The sequence below is a fragment of the Engraulis encrasicolus genome, chromosome 5 (assembly GCF_034702125.1).
Source record: "Engraulis encrasicolus isolate BLACKSEA-1 chromosome 5, IST_EnEncr_1.0, whole genome shotgun sequence".
Classification (NCBI taxonomy): Eukaryota; Metazoa; Chordata; class Actinopteri; order Clupeiformes; family Engraulidae; genus Engraulis; species Engraulis encrasicolus.
The window spans coordinates 42791029-42815281 of NC_085861.1; the positions used below are offsets into that span (position 1 = coordinate 42791029).

Here is a 24253-nt window from a genome sequence, read left to right on the forward strand (position 1 = left end):
GACATCCGGGCACAGCTGAGCTCTGAGCTTGACTGACTGGAGGAGGACTCCGCTCCGCTCTGCTCTGCTCTGCTCTTGCACATCTCGTATGCGTATACGTGCATGGTGCTGTTGCTATGGAATATGAGCAAGGTTTGGTCTAGGAGGATGCACCGGGGGTCAGAGTTAGCACAATGCAGCAAGGCACAGAACGGGCTGTACCGGTGTCGATGGGTTCCAGCACATTATACTTGGGGCGGGGGGGGGATTAAATGCATTTGATTTTATTATTATTTTGTGATGGAAACAAAGTAGACATGTTGTTGGCAAATTGCTGTAGTGCCATTCATTGGTATCTAGATGGCTGCATGGTGGGTATCAAGTAACAGTAAACAGACTGACTGACAACTTGATGATAAATACATTGCCTAAGGTCTGTCCGTGACATTGTATTCAGGTTAGAATTCTAAATAACAATGAAAATTTAGTTTGTCAGTCAGCTGTTGTATTGTTTTGAATGATTACATAACTTGTTTGGGGAAGTCCATTTGTGATCTGTCCTAGCACTGAATTTAAATGTTTTAATTATCGGTCAAATGCTAAGCTGCTTAATGCAGTTAAGATATAATTACTTAATTAGGCCCATCACAAGAAAGTTTCCAAACAAACAATTAAGGCTGTTGCTGCTGTTTATAATTGGTACAACAGCAACAAAAGGCAACACCTGGAACAGGTGTCATAAACGTGTAATCCAAAGCCCTATAATGCTCCACTCTGTTGGTCCTCCAATTTAAAATGTCCTTACCATTCATCCGTATTGAAAACAAAGAAATTAATATTCGCTGTTACTGTGTAACTTAAGCATCACCTGAGTAGTTGTTGGTGGTGGGGTTGAATATCCCCAACTAGCTTATGCCTTGAGCAGGGCTCTAAATTAAGTTTTTCCACCACCAGCCAATTTGGCTAGTGGACATTTTTTCTTACCAGACAAACAGAAGTTCAACAAGCCATTTTTTTTATCTCGCCAAAATAAACTATAGGCTAGTTATTTTTTTTCTAATTAAATGGTCATTTTGTCCAACTGTTTCTACAACACAGATACACTATAGGCCTGCATAGGCTACTATATGCCTACATAATAATTAAGGATATTATAGGCCTAGGCTATATATTTTTTCCTTATTTTTTAACTTCTGCTTTATTTTTTACTTTCATTACTTAGGCCTAATTAATTTGATTAGTTATTGTTCAATTCCTCTGAAAACAGCTTAATCACATCGCACAAGCCACTCACATAACAGACCTTTAACATACAGTAACCAAGCACACAGCCAAACACTACAAAACCTCACATACGCACACCCCAAGGAAGGAGAAGAGATGAGAGGAGAGAGGAGGAGCTCTTCTCTACCATGCGCAACAAAATGACAAGAAGCCTAGTTTAATTAAAAGTAAATAATATCTCGGGAATCTTCGCTTCCTTTGTTACTTCCACAGCTTCGTCGTTGGTTGCTTTTTTTCCCCTTTCCGATGGCGTGGGCTTTCCAACTTAGTTGCGCCAGGACTCTGAACATTTCAGAAGACAACTGAACTGACAGCTACGGTCACACTACTCTGACAGTCGGCTCTCCTCCTCTGCCCTGGTCGCTATTTCGTTCCACAACCACTCATTTTTAACGTCACTATTTACAATTACTAGCATTCACCAACACACAGAACCTTGCTCTAACCCCCGCCACATTCTCATCACTCGCACAAAACATAGTCTACACAACAGAAGTAGCACTATGTATAATCTGCGCAAGTCCTGTTATTGAAACGGTCAGGGGGGCCTCACTCCTTCAAAAATGCAGCCTGTTACAGCAAGGTTCATATAGTAATAATAGCAATAGTGACGTTAAAAAGGTTGTAGCGAAAGCGACGAGAGCATAGGAGGAGAGCTGCCAGTCAGAATAGTGTGAGCGCAGTAGCTGACAGAAGGCTGGTCGTCTGAAATGTTTTCAATCCTGGCGCGCGCAACAGCATGGAGTTCACGCTCGATGCACTGGAAAGCCCACGGTGGGAGGCTACGTCGTGACGCTAGTGTCCATGGGTAATGTAGGAAATCTCGCCCTATAACGTTCGTCAGAGCAGCGGTTTACCGTTCATAAGTTACTGTACTCGGGCGCTACTAGCCAAATTGGCGGGTAGGTATTTTTTTCTACTAGCCAAAATGAATTTTCACCCGTGTTTGGCGTGTTGGCGTGTGTTAATTTAGAGCCCTGGCCTTGAGTAGGAGGACACCTGTTGAATTAGCCCATACCCTCCCCTCTGAGGGATGCTGAGTCATCAATGAACACTACTAGTTAAGCTTACCAGAAAGTCTGTAGACTCCCAACAGAGTCTCTTTATAATTTATACGACTCTTTCCTTACTCTCTCCACAAAATGTAATCTTTAAATTGGATTTGGAAAGGTCCCGCCCTACTTTTATAGTCCAACCTATCCCAGCTTCCACCCCCCTTCCCTGCTCATCAAGTATAGGATATCTGGGTCACTTCACTGTCAAGAGAATTAAGGGGTGCGGAGTATGTTAAACCATAGCTACTGTTATGAGTGTCATCTGAGTATTTGTTTAAGAATCCGGTCAAAAGGCCAGATAAGTTGAGATTTAAAAAAAAAAAAACTTTTTTTCATGTGACTTCCTCTGATGACATTACTTTGGCTTCAGAGCAGAGAATGCACATTGCTGGTGGCGAAAGCTGTCAGCTTGTCAGCAGCGCCGACACCTCTTCCAAAATTTGCAACCTCCCTTTTGGATCGCCTGTACCCAGGGCAACCTAGAACATGGGCTGGAGCAGCAGGAACACCCTCCCATCCCCTCCCCTCCCCAATTGTATTGCAGCACAGTTGTAAATCAGTGCTCTTATTCAGCAGTCGGACATGGACAAGATGTGTGGGGTGCTTTATTTAGTCAGGGTGGGGGCGGGTGTGCTTGCTTGATGAGCTTCGCAAGGTGGCCGGGTGCAAATTGTTCTGGCACCTAGATAACTGGGTAGCTCTCCAGCTATTTTCCTCATTCATTATTAAATTAGGTTATTTATATCCTGTGTCTCCAACCAACTCTTTTCGCCGGCGTCTATTTCGGTCGCCTCAGCCGAGGTCGTTCTGGCGGAGCAATGTAGACATAGCTGAGTTTCGGAGGCCAGAGTTACTGTCTTATAGATAAATATAAACCCCGGAGTGAAAGGCGCTATGCAAGCTATGGACCCAGGGGCACAACGTGTTACCCTGCCCAACCGCTGCTATTCTTTTCTCTTCCCCTCTCTCTCTCTCTCTCTCTCTCTCTCTCTCTCTGCCCCCTCTGTCTAATCATGGTTAAGGTAGTAAGAAAACACTTTGTTTGTTATGCTTAAGTCTTATTTGTCGTCGTGGTCAAGAAAAGTAGTTGGTGCCATGCATGTTTGAAACAAGCAGACTTTGGCGTTTAGAAATGGGTTTCCTGTTCAGGTGCTGGAGTTTGGACTGTGCGTGGGCGACATCCATTGCATCCACCCACACACACACACACCAATATTCACTCACAGACACAACTTTCTGACCCTTGCCCCTATCCCCCCTCCCCCCTTCCATCCTTTGAGGTTGTTTGTTTCCTGCACCGATATATAGTGCCAGAGTTGAAGCACCAGAGTTTTCTCAGACTCGTTCACTGAGCTCTACAGGTTTTTCGCTGACGTCGTTTACATTAATGTTTGATCCTTGCTGCTCGCAACGTGAGGAAACGCTCCTCTACTTCTTTGATCTCTGTTGCATAGACTTTTTTTTTTTTTTTGGTGGTGCCACTTGTTGGATTCATAACGGGCAACTGTTTCTGGCGAGCAGCAGTAACGTTGTTACTGACCTCTTGTCCCCATGGTGAGAGCACGGGACATGTGCCATCCATGAGGTGATTGAGTCCACACACGGGACGGGACACCCAATCCTGTTTTGCTGGTAGTACAACACAAGTAACTGTAGCTGAGCAATAAAAAAAAGAAAAAGAAATGGCTCACAAGTGATGGGGTGGGGGTGCTCTCACCCCACCCCACCCCACTGCTCTCTGCAGTCCACTCCCTAAGTTCCCCACCACCACCTCCCCACTCCCCTGGAAATCCAACACCCCTGTGGCACTGCTGCTGACGTGCGTGCCCATGCCCACTGCTTCGGGTCGCGCATCTCTCCTGGCCTTGTCTGTAAAGATCCCTCTTGGCCATACTTAGAATTGAAAACTTTTCAAAGTAAATTCACCTCAATTGTGAATGAAAATAAAATGTTCTTCTTCATCTCTGGCCATATGTGGACATGTTAAGTACTGTTGCACAGGAGCCTGGCTGTGCTAGAGACGTCTAGGTGCTGCTGCTGCAGACAAGCTGCCTCTGAAGCCCCCGTACCCCCCACCTCCCACCAGTAGACTCTGCCCTGACTGCTCCTCAAAGCGTGCATTGCTCTTGGTGTCCACGCTGACACAGCCACTTCCATCACGGAAAGCGCATTAAACATTTAAAAATGTACCATCTCTCTCTTTCTCTAACTCTCTCTCTCTCTCGTCTCTCTCCTCGCGTAACCCATTTTTTTCTTGCGCTCCTTCAATTTAAGCATTCTTAAGTTTTCTTTATTTTTTCTTCTTCCTCACTTCTCTCCCATCACCCCTGCTGTGAAGAGTCAGAGTTGGTGAAGTTGAGCCAGAAAGTTAACATGTGGGTTGTTGTCATGCCCACTTTTAGGTCCTTGTGGTTTGCCTGAGTGAGCAGACACTAAACTGACTGTGGACATTGGGCGTTAGGTGCATGCTTGTGTGTGTGTGTGTGTGTGTGTGTGTGTGTGTGTGTGTGTGTGTGTGTGTGTGTGTGTGTGTGTGTGTGTGTGTGTGTGTGTGTGTGTGTGTGTGTGTGTGTGCTTGTGTGTGTGTGTGAGGCTGGCCGGCCACAGTGGCCTTTTGACATGTAGGGACAGCTCCCCTCTCACTCAGAGGCGATGAGCGCACGCACTGCTTTTGGTCCCTTCGCCCCCGAGGCCCATCGGTGTTCCATGTCTGTGCCCGTGCCGCGTTGCCAAGTAGGTCTGAATGTTATGCCAGTGGCTGTTGAGCTGTGTTGGCCAGTCTAGTGATTGTGGAAAGGTCAGGATAGGAGTGGTAAGAGAAAAGCCAAGCCTTTTAAAGGGTTAATTTAATTTCAATAAAATCTCTAACTGTTGTGAATGACCTCATGTTATGATTAAGTAAGCTAGGCTATTGTCTGTGAACTGCCCTTGGCTGTGGCATCAGCATTATGAGATCTGATTAAACTTCAGCAGTCTCAAAAGTTTGAGTCCAGTGCCACACTTTTTTTCTCTTCATTTTCCTACCTCAATTTACATTTGTGTGTTGAGGATTGTGTGTTTGTTTCTTGTACAGTTGTTTGTCCGTTTCCTTGAGCAGAGCAAGTTGACAAACGATTAAAAAAAGAAAGAGAGAATGGTTTTGAAATTTGTCTTACCACTACAGGGTTTTGTGTATTCAATCATATGAAAGTGATGCTAAGCCTGCTAAGTGATGCTAAGATACTGTCAGTTCAGTTCGACTCGTTTGTGGTGCCTTGGCACTTGAGAGTGCTATCCTCTCTGGACCGTTTGACTTTTTCGCCAGAGAGTTGAGTGGAAGGCGAGGTTTGAAAGTGGAGTTTAGGGGATATAGTTAAGGATGGGTGTTGCTTAGATTTCCATTTTTAAAATTTGAATGTCTTGTGCCTGTTCTCCCTACCCGTGTCATTCTTTTGAGATATCCAGCCCGATGATTATTTTATTAATAGCGAGGGGTCTGACTCAGCTTGGTGTGTGTGTGTGTGTGTGTGTGTGTGTGTGTGTGTGTGTGTGTGTGTGTGTGTGTGTGTGTGTGTGTGTGTGTGTGTGTGTGTTTAAAGTTCGCAACAGGGCTGATGAGGAGAGGGGATGTGGAATGAGGTTGTCTCGCACTGGGTAGGCAGGCAGACGTCAGACAGAAGAGAAGAGAAGCCACGACTTCTCTGAGCTGCGCAAAAAGGAGAGAGGGAGCGAAAGAGAGCGATATAGAGCTAGTGAGGGAAAACTATAAAAAAAGAAAAACCCTTCAGTGACTCAAACTCCGGATTCCTGTATTCCTCAAGCAGCGAGCTGATTGGTGGTTATTCCAGTGCTCTGGATTCCGATTGGCTGAGAGAGGGGGGCATGTGCTGTCTCTTGAGTTGCTAGTTGCTAGTTCAAACTTGGAGGATGGAGAGCTCTCTGTAAGAGAGGGGGAGAGAGAGCAAAAGATACAGAGAGAGAAAGATAGAGAGAAGGGTTGGAGGCTGCAACAGCGCGAGCCCTTTGAAACCTCATTTATCCTCCGTATGAATAATCTCTCATCCTCTTCCTCCTCCTCATTTCTGACTCAAGCTGCGAGACACGAGCCCGTTGTCAGGAAGCACACAGATATGCACACACACACACAAATAAATACACACTCACTAACACACAAACACACTCCTCGCACTACGTCCGTATGTATACACTGATGGCAGGCAAGACACGCAGCAGCATGTGGGTGGTCCAGAGGAAGTGGCATAGAAGGCGATCCGCCTCCGGGTACCCAGAGCAGTGCAGGAGCCACGCCAGGAGGAAGTGATGCAAACATCACCACGGTTACACACAAACCTCCTTCCTTCCGCCGGGATGAGGGGCGGCGTGGGGTTGGGGGCGACCACTCGATACCCATACAGATTACTGTATTCCCTCCTCCATTGACTTAGCTGTCTGGCAAAATTCAGAAGACTGGTAGGGTGGCTGAAATTGGGGTAGGTACAGAGTTATGTGACTAAGACGGGGTGGTGAGGGGGATTCTGCGGGGTATCGGTATTGAATCGAGTTTGGAGGCCAGGAATGTCCTGGCGGAAAGGGGTTTGTCACGCGTTGCCTCACCTCTACTAGACGGCTTCAGAGTGGCCAGCCAGGCAGTAGTTACAGTAGTTACAGCACAGCAGGCTTGAAGTTTAAGCAGGAGTTTGCCAGAGTTAAGCTCACTGACTGACTGGCACATAGGCAGACGGGGAGACAGACAGTGGTGATGGAGCGACGGTAGTGACTAGCAGACAGACAGAAGGCTGAGCAGGTTGAGTGCTGTGATTTAGGGGAGGCCTGGAGGGTCTGGTAATGCCGCCGCCGCCACCACCACCACCGCCGCCGTCGCCGCTCTGGAAAACAGAAAAGGCCAAGGGAAGGACGAGAGAGCGGGGGAGAGGGGAGGGGATTCTTCACATGTTGGAACTCCTATTATTTATTATGTGTTCCACTTTCCACTGACCCTGACATCACGCACGCCCGCACGCACACACACACACACACACACACACACACACACACACACACACACACACACACGCGTGTACCCCTCACTCTCTACCCTCTAAATTGCACCAAGCCACACATGAGGCACACACATAAGAACACGCATGCAGACACGAGGGGGGGCCCAAGGCTCGGCTGGCCTTTGGTGTGTGCTGTGCTGTCTTGCCTGTCTCAGCTGTGCCTGTCTCTCTCCGAGTGGCAGGTTTTAGAGGGCAGCGCAGCAGTGTGACTGTTCCCCTGTGACCCCCAGTCACCTACAGAACACCAGACTATTGCAGACACTCTCTCTCTCTCTCTCTCTCTCTCTCTCTCTCTCTCTCTCTCTCTCTCTCTCTCTCTCTCTCTCTCTCTCTCTCTCTCTCTCTCTCTCTCTCTCTCTCTGCCTTTCTGTGTGTGTCTCTCGCTGTCTTTCTCTTACACTGTCCCTCTCACTTTCTCTTTTGCTTTCCCTCTGTCTCTCTTTCTCTTTCTGTCACACATAAACTTTTCTTTATAGGTGTGCTTGTGTCAGTATGTAGCCTTCGCATGTCATTTTGAAACGTCTTAACTGTGCGCTGCTGCTGCCCATGGCCCCTGGCATGAAGAGCACCCGTGCTGCTCGGCGTTAACAGCCGCCTTTCCCTGTGTTAATGTGTTAGCATTAGCCTTAACCTTTCCACATTTGCCAGAACGCGTTGACGGTGTCAACATGTTGCATGTAGGCAAGCCGCTCTCACGTTGGACTGGATTGAGACGAGCGATGCTCGGACTGGAGAGGAGTTGAAGCGGCATTAAACTTGGGTTATAAAGTTCTACCTCCTTCGGCGAAGGGAAGATGGGACGCTTCATCGCTACATCGAAGTGTATTTTTAGCCATGGTGGTGGTGCTGCTGGATTTGTGTGCGAGTGTGTGTATGTGGAAGTATCCAGTGACATGTGTAGTGAGGTGTGTTGCAGTGTAACAACGTAACCCAGGTTTCAAAATGGTTGATCACACACACACGTACACGCACACCTCACCCTGCCTTCAGTCTTGTTGGCATGGCAGATGACACACATGTACCCCTCTCTGGTCACTGTTCATTTCTTTCTTTCTTTCTTTCTCCCTTTCTCTTTCTCGGACACCCTCCCCAGTCCCCATCCTCCTCTGGCTATTGCCATTCGCTCATTCTCTCTCTCTCTCTCTCTCTCTCTCTCTCTCTCTCTCTCTCTCTCTCTCTCCTGTCTCTCTCTCTCTCTCTCTCTCTCTCTCTCTCTCTCTCTCTCTCTCTCTCTCTCTCTCTCTCTCTCTCTCCTGCCTGATGGATGGATAGCCGGCCCCGCTCCACTCCTCCCACCGCGGGCTCTGCGTGTCCAACTTTGGCTCGGTGGCACCACTGCTCCCATTACCCTAACAGGGAATAAGATAGGGGTCGCCACGGACATGAGCTGTGCTGGGCCTGGCCAGGCAGGGCTGGGCGGGGAGGGGAGGGGAGGGAGAGAAGAGAGAGAAGAGAGAGGAGGGAGAGAGGCACGGTAGAGAGGGGTGGTGGTGGTGGATGGGGGTGTTCAGCTGTTGCGTACATTCCCAAACCAACACCACCACCACCGTGATCGCCACCACCTGACACACACACACACAGCCCCTCCCCCCGTCCCCGGCCACCACCCCATCAGCACCCTTCCTGTTCCTTAGAGACAGGGAGTAGGCTGCTGTGTTGCTATGGTGACACTATGATTGGCAGCTGGCAGCTGTATCTGGTCAGCTGTGTGTGCAGTGTGCTGGTGGTGGTGCTGGGTGCTTTTGGGGAGCCTTGAGTTGGAGGGAGGGGGCACTGGCGGGGGTGTGTGTGTGTGTGTGCGTGCGTGTGGGTGGGTGGTGGGGTGGTGGGGTGATCCCTCCTTTACCCCACGGTCTATGCGTGGTTAATTGCCGTAAATGATTGCCTCGGACGCCACTTGATATATTTAACTACTGCGATTTGACACTTGCATAAGTGACAATAAATCCCGCGCAGGCACCTGTGTCTGTGTGGACGAGCGTGTGGCCCCTTACCTATTATGTTTTATTAATACTCCCCCATTACAGCACACATTTATGTGAGTGCTTTGGCCAGATCACTGAGACAGAGAGAGAGAGAGAGTGAGGGAAGGAAGGAGGTAACGGGCAGAGAGAGAGGAGAGGAGAGGAGAGGAGAGGGGAGGTAGGGAGAGAGAAAGAGAGGGAGGGAGGGTGAGAAAAGCATTGTGGGAAGGGTTGCTGATACAGCACAAGCTATAGCTAGGGTTTATTTATAGAGACCTCGCCGCCCAGCCCTTGGATACTGGCAGCCAATGAGCTCGCGGAGAGGGAGGGCGCCTCTGCCAATCAGAGCAGAGGAAGGGGGGTGTCACACTCAGGAAGTTCTCAATGTGTTCGGTTTCAGCATTTAAAGGCGCAGTGTGACATTTTTTCCCCTCCCTCCTCTCCCTTCCCTTCCTCTCTCTTTCTCTGCCTCTCGGCAACTCGCCCTCGAAACAATCGTCATGTCCCTCCCCGGACCGAACGAGGCCGGCAGTGGGGGAGTTGGTGTTGGGTGGGGTGGGGTGGGGTGCGTTGGGGGGTGGTTGGTTGGTTAGAGAGAGGGAGAGGAGGAAAAAAAGAACTTGCCTAATTAAAACAACGCAAAAGAATCTGGGCTAAATCAAAAATCATCCAGCGAGCTCGCGTCCTGGTTTTTCTACCCAGAGCCAAGCAGCAGCAGCAGCAGCAGCAGACCAACTGTCTGCCGCTCCACTGGCAAAGGCTGCTCTGCACTGCACAGCACAGCACAGCACAGCACAGCACAGCACAGCACAGCACAGCACAGCACAGCACAGCACAGCACAGCACAGCACAGCCTTCCCTCCCTGTTGCTGCCCATTAGAAGCAGGAAGGAGGGGAGAAAAAAAAGAAAAAAAATAGAGTCCCCTTGCCTTCCACCCCTTTTTCTGCAGTGAGCTCTTGTCTTAAAAATCTTTACAAAATCGTCAGCAGCCAAAACTGAGGGGCTTTTTTTTTCTTTCTTTTTTTTAAAGCGGCAGTGGTTGGCCAGCCAGGGAAAAGGGGGGAGAGGGAGAGAGAGAGCGAGAGAGACAGAGAGAGAGGGATATGGAGATGGAGGGAGAGCGTGCTGTTATAAGCTATTGATCTGGCTGTTAGAGAGAGAGAGGGAGAGAGAGAGAGAGAGAGAGAGAGGAACCAGGCATCGGCTGCAGGTCTCTATGAGTGGAGAGACCCATCTACAGTCTCAGATGAATCACTTTGCATGTAATGTGCTACCTTACCTACTGATTACCAACACCTCCATCACACTCTCTTCCAACCCCCCAACCCAACCCCTCTTCCCCAAGACCAACCGAACCAGCACCCAATAACCTCCAGTCGGAGGCAAGGACTGCCCCGGCCTTAACCCAGATTGGGACTCCTTCACGTGGGCTAGGTGTCTGGCGAGTCCTCCCTCCCCAACCACCACCACCATCACCACCACCACCACCTCCGTCACTCTCCAGGATTGATGGCGCTCAGATGTGTCGTTCTGCACTTTGTTTAAACTACGGCCATTGATCGGGCCAGGGCTATTTGGAGTTGTAATGTGTGGTTGATAAATTTCAACCCCCATCCGTCCCCCCCTCCGGCTGGCAGTCAGCTACCCCCTCATCCCTCTCCCACCTCTCATCCCCACACCACCCCCCTGCTTTGCTATCGGGGGATAAAAGCTTTTTTCCGCCCTGTGGAAATGTCCCATCAATTTGCCATCCCCTGTCCTGGCCTGATGCTCATATTCTCCCTCTCCATCCGCTTCCGGACCCCTTCCCTTCCGGAAAGAAAAAAAAAAGTACATAGAGGCCAGGCTGCTGCCTGGGCCTAGCGCGTAATTACGGTAACCCTTAGGCACGGAAGCCATGTAGACACATGCACGCGCACACACACACACACACACACACACACACACACACACACACACACACACACACAAAATATTCAATAGTCACTGAAAGCACACTGTCCAACATATACTAAGAAGTAACACACACACACACAGCTCAGTTCCATGGTTGTGCCTGAATTCATAAGGCTGTTCTAGAAATGTCACCAAAACAAACAAAAAGTTCAGCAGATAGTTGCATCTTTTTATCCAAATATGGGGCGGCATCAAAACTTTATAAGCTGCAAGTTAAAGCTGCATGAGCTGGTGTTTGAGGTGGACTCCAGCAGCCTGGATCTTCTCCTCCCCAGCGGAACGTGCGTGCCTACCATAGATTGCCATAGATTCATAGACATCTTATCATTTTCAATGTATATTACTTTTTGTGTATTATGTAATTAATATGACTCTACATCTCTACAGCGCCACTGCTGTAACCACTCCCTCCCTCTCTCTCACACGCACGCACGCACACACACACACACACACACACACACACACACACACACACACACACACACACACACACACACACACACACACACACACACACACACACAGGTGCGCACACACACTGCCTTCATTCTTGTTGGCATAGCAGATGACACACATGTACCTCTCCCTGGTCACTTTCTATTAGACCATTGTGTGTGTGTGTGTGTGGACACACTCACACACACACACACACACACACACACACACACCAAAACCAACATGAGTGTATTCAATGACCGTATAAGAAGGAGACTATACTGTGTACTATACTGAGATCATGACCTCAAAATTTAAAGCTGGTGTAATGGACCTTGAAAGAAACGGCAGATTTCCCTTCTGAATCAATCATGTTGTTCATGATTGTTCATTCATAGGTGTTGTTTTGATATGGCCCTTGATTTGAGTGGCTGCTGCTTTCAAATTGGTGCTTTGCTGTCATACTGTGTGTGCGTGCGTGCGTGCGTGTGTGCGCACACGTTCAGAGAGGCTCCGTTTCTCCTGTTTCTCTGAATGTGTGGCAGCCTTGCCATGCCTCATCCACTCTTCCGTTCACAGACACACACACACACACACACACTCACACACTCTCTCACACACACACACACACACACACACACACACACACACACACACACACACACACACACACACACACACACACACACACAGTACACTGTAACTGGTCATTGTGACCTGGGTAATTGAAAGCATGGTACTTCAGGGAAGAGTAGGGAGGAGAGAGCAGGGAGACCTGGAACATGCTGCACTTTCCCCACTAGTAGCGAGCGAGCGAGTGATGCCATGCCACCACGGCTACAGCTCTAGGCTAGCTGCTAGTACTGTCAATGAATGCTAAGGCTAACACTTGTACTGCCACTGCTGCTATTGCTACTACTGGTGGAGCCAGTGATGCTGCTACTGGTAGTGCTAATGCTAATGATGCTAGTGGAGCCAGTGATGCTGCTGCTGCTAGTAGTGCTGCTACTGCTGCCGTCTAGCTACCCCTGCGCTCTCTCTCTCTCTCTCTCTCTCTCTCTCTCTCTCTCTCTCTCTCTCTCTCTCTCTCTCTCTCTCTCTCTCTCTCTCTCTCTCTCTCTCTCTCTCTCTCTCTCTCTCTCTCTCTCTCTCTCTCATGATGGATTAGTGAAAGATCTGGGCTATGGACTATATTCCTGGGTCTCTCCCCTCGAATTCACTCACTCACTCCACTCGTGTGCACACACGCACGGACGCACACACGCACGCCCATCTCTACTACTGGATGTTCATGTTTGTGTGTGTGGTTCCCCTGCAGTGCAGTCTTCTTGACCCCCCCACACCCATCTCAGTGTTCATGATATGAAGCACCCTCGTGGCAATACATGCACTAAAAGAGTCTCTCTTTCTCTCTCTCTCTCTCCTGAACCCCCACCCTATTCATACTTCCTCCCTTCTCTCTCTATCTCCTATCCCCCTCCCTCTTACTGTCTCTCTCTCTCTCTCTCTCTCTCTCTCTCTCTCTCTCTCTCTCTCTCTCTCTCTCTCTCTCTCTCTCTCTCTCTCTCTCTCTCTCTCTCTCTCTCTCTCTCTCTCCCTTTCTCTCCCTCTCTCTCCCTCTGTAGGTGGAAGCAGCTCAGGATGCAAGCCCTCCTCCTCTACCCTCTGCCAGCCTGCCGCCTTGGGCTTCTCCCCCGCTGAGCCAACCATGTCGAGCCAGCACAGCCACCCCTCCTTCAACATCAACTCCATGGCCGAGCAGCAGCAGGTACCCAGCCCAGCCCAGCGCACCCACACCACTGGCCATTGCTGCCTCTGCTGGCTCAATACATCAACACACACACACACACATGAACGCGCATAGACTGTGACATACTCCACATGTAGGTACCTAGCCCACCACTAGCCATCACTGCCTCTGCTCGCTCAATACATGGACACACGCACACACACGCGCGCGCATAGGCGGTGACATACTCCAAATGTACCTAGCCCACCCGGCCATTGCTGCCCCAGTTGGCGCAACACACACACATTCGCACACACATAAACAGTGACATATACAGTATGTAGGTAACTTACCACTTGATAAGGCTGTAATGATACACCCATCTCACGATTCATTTCGTATGATGAATTTTGACCCACGGTTCAGGTACACCCGACAATTTTTTAAAGTATTGGTTGTTATGCCATTTTCCACATTTAGTAACATTCCACTATTTCTTGTGGGTTCCTTATGTGCTTCAGTTATGTTCTCCCTCCCTCCTCATTGCTGCTCTAGTGGCCCTGTGCTCATAGACAGCCTGTGCTCATAGCTAGGCTGTGATGCAACACCTTCAGCGTTGCTACTAGTCAGGTCAAGAGCAATGCAAGTACTTTATGAGCCCCCGACAAAATCGGGAACTCCTCCCACTTAGTCGGGAAGCAAACAACCATTAGCAAACCAAGGGAGGCGGGTCAACCATGCTGTTTGGGAAATGTTAATTGTTATGCTCTTGGTCAGACCAAGTCTCGAAGAGATTTGAAAGTCGATGATAATCAGGCTACTGTGCTCAAGCACGGTCACCTCACATCATTGTGGTTGTTTCAACAGAACTTTGAAAGGGCGTATTGTATTGCGATTCTGCCTCCTTGCACCACAAAACAGTTTCATGTCTTTGTGCATCACAATTTCCCTGTTCGATACAAATTGTTACAACCCTGCTACCTAGCCAATCCTGGCCAGTGCTGCCCCTTTTTGCTCAACACACACGCACGCATGCTCCCACACTCGCAGATGCACACACACACACAGTGACATACATGTAGTTACCTAGCCCGGCCATGGCTTGTACCACACACACACACACACACACACACACTCACTCACACACACACACACACACACACACACACACACACACACACACACACACACACACACACACACACATAGTGACCTACATATACTGTACACACACAATCTTGCTTTGACATACATCTACAGCACACATCCAACCAGTCCAACTGATAAACTAACTAAAATTTTGAACTTTACTGCAATAAACATTTACGATGAGCATTGTTCAACAACAGCATGCCCCCTCAGAGGGTTGCTGAAAACCCAGGGTTTGTGACTACAGGCGATAAGCTTGTACTCATCAAGTGGCAGTCCCCTTTGGGCTTTTGTTTCGGTGAGAAGTTTTCCAGCCACTTTTCTGGGTTAGACAACAAACGACCTACTTAAAATGGGACGATTAACCGAACTAGCATTTTTTTTTTGGCCAGGCTCACTAAAACACTAACATCAACTTTTAAAACCAATCAAAGCATCAAAGTTTCTGTCTAATAACGTTCTAAACCATTTAATAAGCACAGATCACCACCACACTAATCTGTTGACTTCGGTAGGTTAGGCCAGTACTTAGGGCGGTACAGTTCAGTAGACATAATGGGCTGTGTGCCCACCCTTTATGTACAATTTCTTTTTTAGTGTACCCACATGCATGTAATATAATGTAATATGTACCTGTACTTGCCGTCTACTTAACCCTAACCCTAAGGCACAGTGCAGCTACATAACATTTCTTGGTGTTACATAGTGTTTTAAACTACAGCAAAGTAATACGGGGACCTTTTTAAGTACACAATAATTTGAAACAAAAGTATGGAGGTGTGAACCAACGTCTCCCTTTTTCTCTCTTTCTCACTCCCCTTCTCGCTTCCCCCCCCCCCCTCTCTCTCCCTCCTCTCATATCTCTCTCTCTCTCTCTCTCTCCTCCGACCACCAGGTGCTGTCAGATATGACAATACTGCAGAGGAGGATCCCCCCGAGTTTCCGAGATCCCGCAAGCGCCCCGCTGAGAAAGCTCTCCGTCGATCTCATCAAGACTTACAAGCACATCAATGAGGTGAGAGGTTGCCGGCCAAGCCGTCTCGGTTCGCCCCGATCTCCTCGCCTTCACCCCACCACCCTCCACCCCAGTTTCCGGATCCCAGCACGGCCGAACAAAGGCAGCTTGTTTTGGGGGGAACAGTGGTGCTGCTTCCCTGCCCTGCCCAGCCCTGCCCTGTGATGCTGCCCTGTTTTCATTGGGATGTGCTAGCTCATCATGTCTGATCTTCTACTTATTGTCCTATGAAGTAGTTAGTTGCTGGACATCTGGGGTGCATTTCTGGAAACCATACTTTGCTAACTACGTTAGCTACTTTGCTGTTTGCAATGCAATTTCTAAAAGCAAAGTTGCTAACTGCTAACAACTACGCTTTCGAGAAATGCATGTCATCTCGTGTCATAATATCTGAATGTGACGGTTCTCTCCCCGTCTGTCCTCCCCCTTTCCCTTTACACCTCTTTGTGCTGTCCATCACACACTCTCAATATCGCTCTTCATCTTTTCCTTCCAATTTATTTCCAACCTCTCTTCTCTTCTGTCGTCACCTCTTCTCTCCCATCATGTCCTATCATTCGTCCTCCCTCTTCTCACCTCTTCTCTCTTCACCCCATTTATCTTTCCCCTCTCCTCTCCTCTCCTCTCCTCCCCTTTATCCTCCCTCATTCTGTTCTCTTCACCTCTCTTCTCCTCTTCAACTCTGTTCTCCCCGTTGCTGCCTCTCCTCTACTCCTTCTCTCCTCTTTCCACTCCCCTTTCTTTCCTCTCTCCTTCTCTCCTCTCCTCTCCTTTCCTTTCCCCTCCTCTCCTTTCCCCTCCCCTCCTCCTCTTCTCTCCCCTCTCTCCTCTCCCCTCTCTCCTCTCCTCTCCCCTCCTCTCCTCTCCCCTCTCCACCTCCTCTCCTCTCCTCTCCTCTCCTCTCCTCTCCTCTCCTCTCCTCTCCTCCTCCTCCTCCTCCTCCTCCAGGTGTACTACACTAAGAAGAAGCGGCGTGCCCAGCAGGTTCCCCCAGAGGACTCCAGCACCAAGAAGGAGCGCAAGGTCTACAATGACGGCTACGACGATGACAACTACGACTACATCGTCAAGAACGGGGAGAAGTGGCTGGACCGCTACGAGATCGACTCGCTCATCGGCAAGGGCTCCTTTGGTCAGGTGAGGACACCTTTCGCCTTTAGATGATTGAAAACAAGTACGAGGAGTAGAGTAGAGTGTCTGGACCACTACGAGATATAAACACATCGGCCAGAGGTCCTTTGGTCAGGTTAGGACACTTTTTGCTTCTGACTAGTGTTCAATATTTTAGGGCAGAGTAGAATGGCTATACGGTTATGAGATCGACTAGCTCACCGGCAAGGATTCCTTTGGTCAGGTGAAGACACCTTTTCGACTTTGACCGGTTGTGGGATTATTTTGGACATTTTCTTAATGTATTTATAAGGTACAGTGTGAATACAATCGATGTTTTGACTTTCAATTATGTTGTAATAATATTGCACTGCTCAATTCTCAAGTTTGAAAATAGACAAAAAGATGTTGGAAGCGACTGACTGACAGTCTCATAGGATCCTGCTGTGATGATCTGAGGTCATTGAGAGACATGTGAAACTTCCCGCAGACTGACAATTTTGCTGTATTCTTTAATACATGACGTTCCGGTCCTAGACCATTATCAGGTAAACTTAAACTTAACATTGTGTATTAAAGAAAACGGCAACATTGTGTGGGAGTTTTTTTTCAAATTGTGAGTGATATAAATGGAGGTTTGGCGTTAGACCAACTTGAGCACTTGTAGAGTGTAGACATCTCACCAAGAAAAAATCACCAAGAAAAAAATGTTGAGTCATGCTTCATAGGAACATACTCTGTACATTTCAAGTTATTTTGCAAGCAAATAAACAGACATATGAACAAACCAAAAAAATATGTTAGAAGTGATGGACAGACCAAATTCTATTCAGTATTTTGAAAAGCAAATTTGTCTGCCAAGCATGACTAAAAAGGAACGGTGCATAATGCCTGTTTTTCTGTGACCTTTATTTGAAAATGTAGGTGAGGATGCTTCATAATACTACTCTAGTCTTTGTATGTTATGTAATGGTCTTACTTTCTATTTGTATTATGAACAAGGTGGACAGAAACATGTCAATCCTCCTGTATCAGGCCTATATGCATACATACAGCAGAAATGTCCAAATAAAAATTGTTTTGGAACATGGAAAATTCTGTGAAGCTTTTGAATGTTCACAGACGTCGGTCACTGCAGCTCAAGAGGCTAAACAGTGGTTGGTTGGTTGTTTGTTTTATGGCCATGATTGATGGTGATATTGCACTTTTAAACAATAAAATTCTTCATTGTTGTTTTTGTCTGTGTGTCAGGTGGTGAAAGCCTACGACCACCACGAGCAGGAGTGGGTGGCCATCAAGATCATCAAGAACAAGAAAGCCTTCCTGAACCAGGCCCAGATCGAACTGCGGCTGCTCGAGCTCATGAACAAACACGACACTGAGATGAAGTACTATATAGGTAAGCAGTTTGACTTAACGCGCAGGAATTAAGTACTTTATGTCTTAATGTGGTGTGAGTGAGCTGATGAACAAACACAACACTGACATGAAGTACTATGTTTAGGTGAGGAGTTTGACTGACAACATATTGAATGTACTGCATAACCGCTGTTCACCCACAAGAGTGCTAGTACAGGAAATTAACTACTACATAGGAGAGGTCCATCCCTGGCAACACAGTGAATATACCGGATGAACAAACTCATGTCCTGTATAAGTGAGGACTTTTACTGTCCAACCTCAACACGGTCTCGCAGAATTCATTGCGGATCATTGTGACATCAAATCTGAGGGGTCACGGAAGTGCTTTCTCTATATTCCCACAGCTCTATGTTCCCTTTAGTCTTATGTTCCAACTTGCAGCCTCTCTCAGTATTTTTCTAACGTCAAAGATTTTATTTCCCCTCAAAAAAACATTTCTTACTGGCAGGGCAGGGTTTGGGATTGTTTTGGTCTGGGCACAGCTTATAGCATTCTTTCGTTTAGTACAAGAATTTGGTAGCCTATCAACTTAGTCGAAAAGGTATTTCTCAAACAGGTTGAGAAAGGGTTGGGGACTGTTTTTGTCTGGACAAAACTTAAATTTATAAAGCATTCTTTTGTTTGGTAATAGAATTTGGTATCAACCGCCGAGAAAGGCTGGCTATTCCACCAGTTTTCTAATGATAAACTCAATATGTACCCACAGCGCTATGTTAAGTTTATCACAGAAAACACCTCCGTGACCCTAACTCAGAATTTCTGCAAAATATGTGGAACTGCCACAGATTTCGTGTCCCAAGGGTCCGTGTCCATTTCACAGAATTCTGTGAGATCTGGCTGATGCACAACGCAAATGAATTTAAGTTCTCTATAGCTTAATGTAGTGACAAGTGAGCTGATGAACAAGCACTGCACTTAGAGCAAGTGCTATATAGGTGAAGACCTATATGAACACTTCGGAACAAACACAACATTGCGCTGAAGACATTGGTGAGGGTCATCACTGACAACACAATTTTGAATATGCGTTATTGTTGTGCAGTGTGTCACAGTCAACAAGGAAGTACAGCAATGTACAGGGGATGATATAAACAGGACTGATGTGTGCAATATATAATTGTGTCACGAGAGCAGTGTTAATTTTGTCAGCTTTTTTTTTATTTAGTCGTAGTCTTAGTCACAATGACGAAAATCAATTTTAGTCTTAGTCATATTTTAGTCATTGCCTTCCCAATTTAGTCTTAGTCTTTGTCTAAATGACGAAAATCAATTTTAGTCTTAGTTGATTTTTAGTCATTTTAGTAATTTTGGTCAACACTGTACATAATAGAACTTCTCCACACACTGCTTCTCTTTTTAACATATATCATTGACTGGACAGAATAAACTTTCTCCGCGCATTGCTTCTCTTTTTAACATGTATCACACTGTGCAGAATGAAACTTCTTCACACACTGCTTCTCTTTTTCTCTATTGTATTTAACACCAGTGTTCATTTAGTCAGTTTTTTTTTATTTAGTCTTAGTCTTAGTCACAATGACGAAAATCAATTTTAGTTTTAGTCATATTTTAGTCATTGCCTTCCCAATTTAGTCTTAGTCTTAGTCTAAATGACGAAAATCAAAAAATGGCTTTGACGAAATATTTTAGTCATAGTCATGGTTGACGAAATTAACACTGCACGAGAGTAACACAGAGGTTAGCTAATATGTAGGTGAGGGCCAAATGCATTACGATGCAATGCACAGGAATGGAGTACGCTAGCTTGGGGCGCATCACAGCCCTGACTTTCAGAGATGAAATGCTCTGTAGGAGGGAGGGAGCGCGTCACAGCACTGACGGTACTCTACTCTCACTCCCCTAGCGTTTTATCTCAACACACACATATTTACAATGTAGGTTAGACTTGGAGACATCACTGTAAAACAGTGGAGGCCTGTTCAGTGTGTCAGAGATGACACTGACACTGATATGTGGTGACGTTCTCTCACCAATATGTTGCACTGCTATACGTAAAACACTGACACAACTGTCTTTACAAGTCTATAATCAGGTGAAAGTGAACAGGCATGCGCAGATGTGTTATAAACTGTATAAACATTGTGTAGATGAAGAGTGCTTTTTTTAAACACAGATGTACTACACATTACAGTATAGGTTGAAGTGAAATATAGATCAGAAGGTTGATGCATTGGTGCTATGAGCAACACCAATATATTTTATCTCAAGGAGGTATACTGCTATGGTAACATCTCTTTTGATGCTGCAATATCACTTCATCAAAGCCACTTGATCTTTGGCATTCAGACTGTTCAGACAGCTGTGCTGGTCTGACATTGGGATACTAGAGTATTGTTGACATTTTATTTACTTGGTTCTCGAGACAAATCTTAGTTCTGCCACAAAAGTGATTGCACATTCAGTGCCACATGTACATGTTAAACACACAGAGGGGCTCTTGCTCATTCTTTGACAATCTAAACATTTGTATCATACTGTTTTACTCCATCACTATTTGGACTGTAGTATATCAGGATAATCAGTCTCTGTCTCTCTCTCTCTCTCTCTCTCTCCCTCTCTATCTCTATCGCTCTCTCTCTCTCTCTACATCCCTCGATTCTCACTCCAGTCCACCTGAAGAGGCACTTCATGTTCCGCAACCACCTGTGCCTGGTGTTCGAGCTTCTCTCCTACAACCTGTACGACCTCCTGCGCAACACCAACTTCCGCGGCGTCTCGCTCAACCTGACGCGCAAGTTCGCCCAGCAGCTGTGCACGGCGCTGCTCTTCCTGGCCACGCCGGAGCTCAGCATCATCCACTGCGACCTCAAGCCCGAGAACATCCTGCTCTGCAACCCCAAGCGCAGCGCCATCAAGATCGTCGACTTTGGCAGCTCCTGTCAGCTCGGACAGAGGGTGAGTGCCGGCCGGGTTGTGTTGTGGGTGGCCTGGGTGTGTATGGTTACATTACATGTGTTCACTGGTGTGTTGGGGTCTTTTGGGGGCCATAATGAAGAAGCTTCGAATGTATGCGTGCGTGTTAGTATGTTTTGGGGTGAGAAGGTTGGAATGTTTGTACCCCAAGCGAAGTTGTCGACTTTAGCAGCTCCTGTAAGCTGCTCCTTTAAGTGTGTGTAAACGTGTTCACACATTTTGTTTTTTGTTTTTTTGGGGGGGTTGAGAAGGTTTGACTGTGTTCAGCTGATGTGATGCCATTAATGTTGTCGACAATGGAAGCTCGGACAGGGGATGACTGTTGAAAGTGTGTGTGTTTGTTTAACTTTGTTCAAGTGTATGTGTGTTGCAGTGAAAAAGGCTTGATTGTGTACCTGATGCCTTTGTAGTGTCCATGGGGGATCTGTGTGTGTTATTGGGTCCATGCGCTTGTGCTTTTAAACCTAGCACAGGCAATTACCCCAAACATGCCTCTTCTTGTGTGTGTGTGTGTGGTTTTGGGTAAAATTAACCCAAGGATTTTGTGTGTATGTATGTGTGCGTGTGCGTGTGTGTGTGAGAGAGTTCAAGGATGAGGGGGTAGCGGCATGGTGAAGGTGGGGTTTGCGTCCACGGATCCCAGATGTGCCAGTCTGTGTGTGCGTTTATGTGTGTGTATAATATGGGTCAGCCCCCAAAACACCACACACAAACACACACTCCCCTTTGCGAGGGGAAAAACACAGTCCTAGAAGAAGAAAAAGTGTGGCACGCCGCACAGCGAAGGGGTTAAGGTTACCAAGGGGACTGGGGAAACCATGGGAACAGGGGCAGACGAGTGCACTCGCATCCTCCCTTTCCTTCGCTTCCCTTCGCTTCCTTTCTTTACCCTAGTTCTTCTGATGAGCAGCAAGAATCACCTGATTAAGATGTCTCCATGTATAAAAACATAGAAGGAAAGGAAACAAGCCTTGTCTTGCCAAGTACTTGACTCTAGAACACACACACACACACACACACACACACACACACACACACACACACACACACCATGTTTGCAGGTGTTATTCCAGGAACTGGTGCTGCAAACCCACCAAAAAGGCGATGTGCTCGTGAATTGTCATTTTATTAATAATATTTTAAATTATTACTACCATTTTTTGGAACCACCTTTGTGGTTTTTGTATTAAATGGACAAAATCATTTGGGTGCGCCCCATCTCTGTGAGAAATGCCAGTCGGTCTTATGTGCTCCACATTTGGCCAACGTTGAGTGGAGCACATGGTGAAAAAGTATCCACCCAGTGACTAGCAAATGGGCTTCTCTTCTCTTATGCACATCTCCAGAATAGAATCCCCACTGGCTCATTTTGCTGCTACAGTCAGCTACCGCTCCTGCTCTTCCTGCTGCTGTTGCTGCTGCCACTGCTGCTGCACCCATTTTGATAGCGTTAGCTATGGAGGCTACTGACCTCTAGTGGACAGCAATCAGAACTACAGACGAAATACAACATTTGATCAAATCAAGTCCTCCTCCTCCTCCTGGCTGTGTTGCTTGTTACCTGGTGGTGGTAGTGTTTTCCCCTCTTTTCAATATCATGTGTGTATTTATTATAGCCATGTAACATTTTTTTTTCTTCTAACTCTTCTTTTCTCTTTTTATTTTTCTATATTTTGTTGTGCTGCACCACAGATCTACCAGTACATCCAGAGCCGATTCTACCGCTCTCCTGAAGTGTTGCTGGGCATGCCGTACGACCTGGCCATCGACATGTGGTCCCTGGGCTGCATCCTCGTAGAGATGCACACGGGCGAGCCTCTCTTCAGTGGCTCCAATGAGGTACACACACACACACACACCTGAATTCTTCAGCTCAGCTATACTCCACCATTTATTTGAAGGCACATGCTCTTTTTCTCTTGTGCTATACACCGCATTCCACATTATTATGCAAATGACATTTTTCGCTGTTTCCCCAAATAATCAATACAAATGACAGTCGTCATAATTTTCAAGTCATCAGCCATTAGAGTACAATTTAAAAGTTTTTGAATGAACCTTCCAATGATAACGGTATTTTTTTAAATAATAAAAAACTTTAAATGCTCTGTTCCACATTATTACGCAAAATAGTTTTGTAGTGTTGTAATCCAAATTTCTTTCTTTTTTTCCCATTTACCTCAAAACAGTTGGAATTTGGTACCTTCTAAATTACATTTCAATGTTCAATACTTGGTGATAAGCTCTTTGTCTTAGTAACTGGAATGCTGCGATTAACATTGAAGTCAATGGTAGGGCATTGCATGGGAGTTATGGAAGCCCAGATATCCTTGATGCTTTGCTCTCAGCTGTTTTTGTTTGTTTGGTCTGGTGACCCACACTTCACTCTTCAATATACCCGTAGATTTCCATGCCACGTTTAGGTGCTTTTGAGGTGATGACATTCTAACGCACCAGACATAAAACCCCATTGAAAATGAATGGGATGCTATGTCTGGTGAGTTAGAATGTCATCACCTCCAAAGCACCTACACGTGGCATGGAAATCTACGGGTATATTGAAGAGTGAAGGTACCAAATGCCAACTGTTTTGATGTAAATGGGAAAAAAAGAAAGAAATTTGTATTACAACACTACAAAACTGTTTTGCGTAATAATTTGGAACAGAGCATTTTGGGCATTTTAAGTTTTTTGTTATTTAAAAAAATACCGTTATCATTGGAAGGTTCATTCAAAAACTTTTGAATTGTACTCTAATGGCCGATTACTTGAAAATTATGACGACTGTCATTTCTATTGATTATTTAGGAAAACGGCAAAAAATGTCATTTGCGTAATAATGTGAAATGCGGTGTATGTTGGCCTGCCTTTCAGATGGAAAACATCTGCACTAAAACATTACTTGAGATGCATACAAAAAATAACATATGTGGCCAGTGATTGACATATATAACTTGGTGAGAAAAGACTGGAAATGCATAGAAAGTATGCACAACTTTTAATGTGAATATGTGACCTATTTTCATGCACACGCAATATCGAATGTTTTTATGCTATGGCAACTGTTGCTAATCCTTAAATTTGAGTATAACTTCAAACAGTTCCATGATGCACCACAGGCCTGTTCCATCAGTGTGGTTCCTGTGTGAGGCATTTCTGCCCTTGCATGGTATTTTGGTAA

General features: G+C 46.6%; 1 protein-coding gene across 2 annotated transcripts in view; it reads left to right on the plus strand.

Moving 5' to 3' along the window:
- Window positions 1-24253, plus strand: part of dyrk1b (dual-specificity tyrosine-(Y)-phosphorylation regulated kinase 1B) — a 54605-nt gene that overhangs the window by 22146 nt on the left and 8206 nt on the right. For both annotated transcript variants that reach the window (XM_063199477.1, XM_063199476.1), the window contains exons 2-7: window positions 13339-13481; window positions 15487-15606; window positions 16555-16743; window positions 17968-18115; window positions 20768-21054; window positions 22765-22911. In XM_063199477.1, the coding sequence (XP_063055547.1) occupies window positions 13422-13481; window positions 15487-15606; window positions 16555-16743; window positions 17968-18115; window positions 20768-21054; window positions 22765-22911 (951 nt within the window). In that variant the 5' untranslated portion in view covers window positions 13339-13421. The remainder of the gene's footprint in view (window positions 1-13338; window positions 13482-15486; window positions 15607-16554; window positions 16744-17967; window positions 18116-20767; window positions 21055-22764; window positions 22912-24253) is intronic.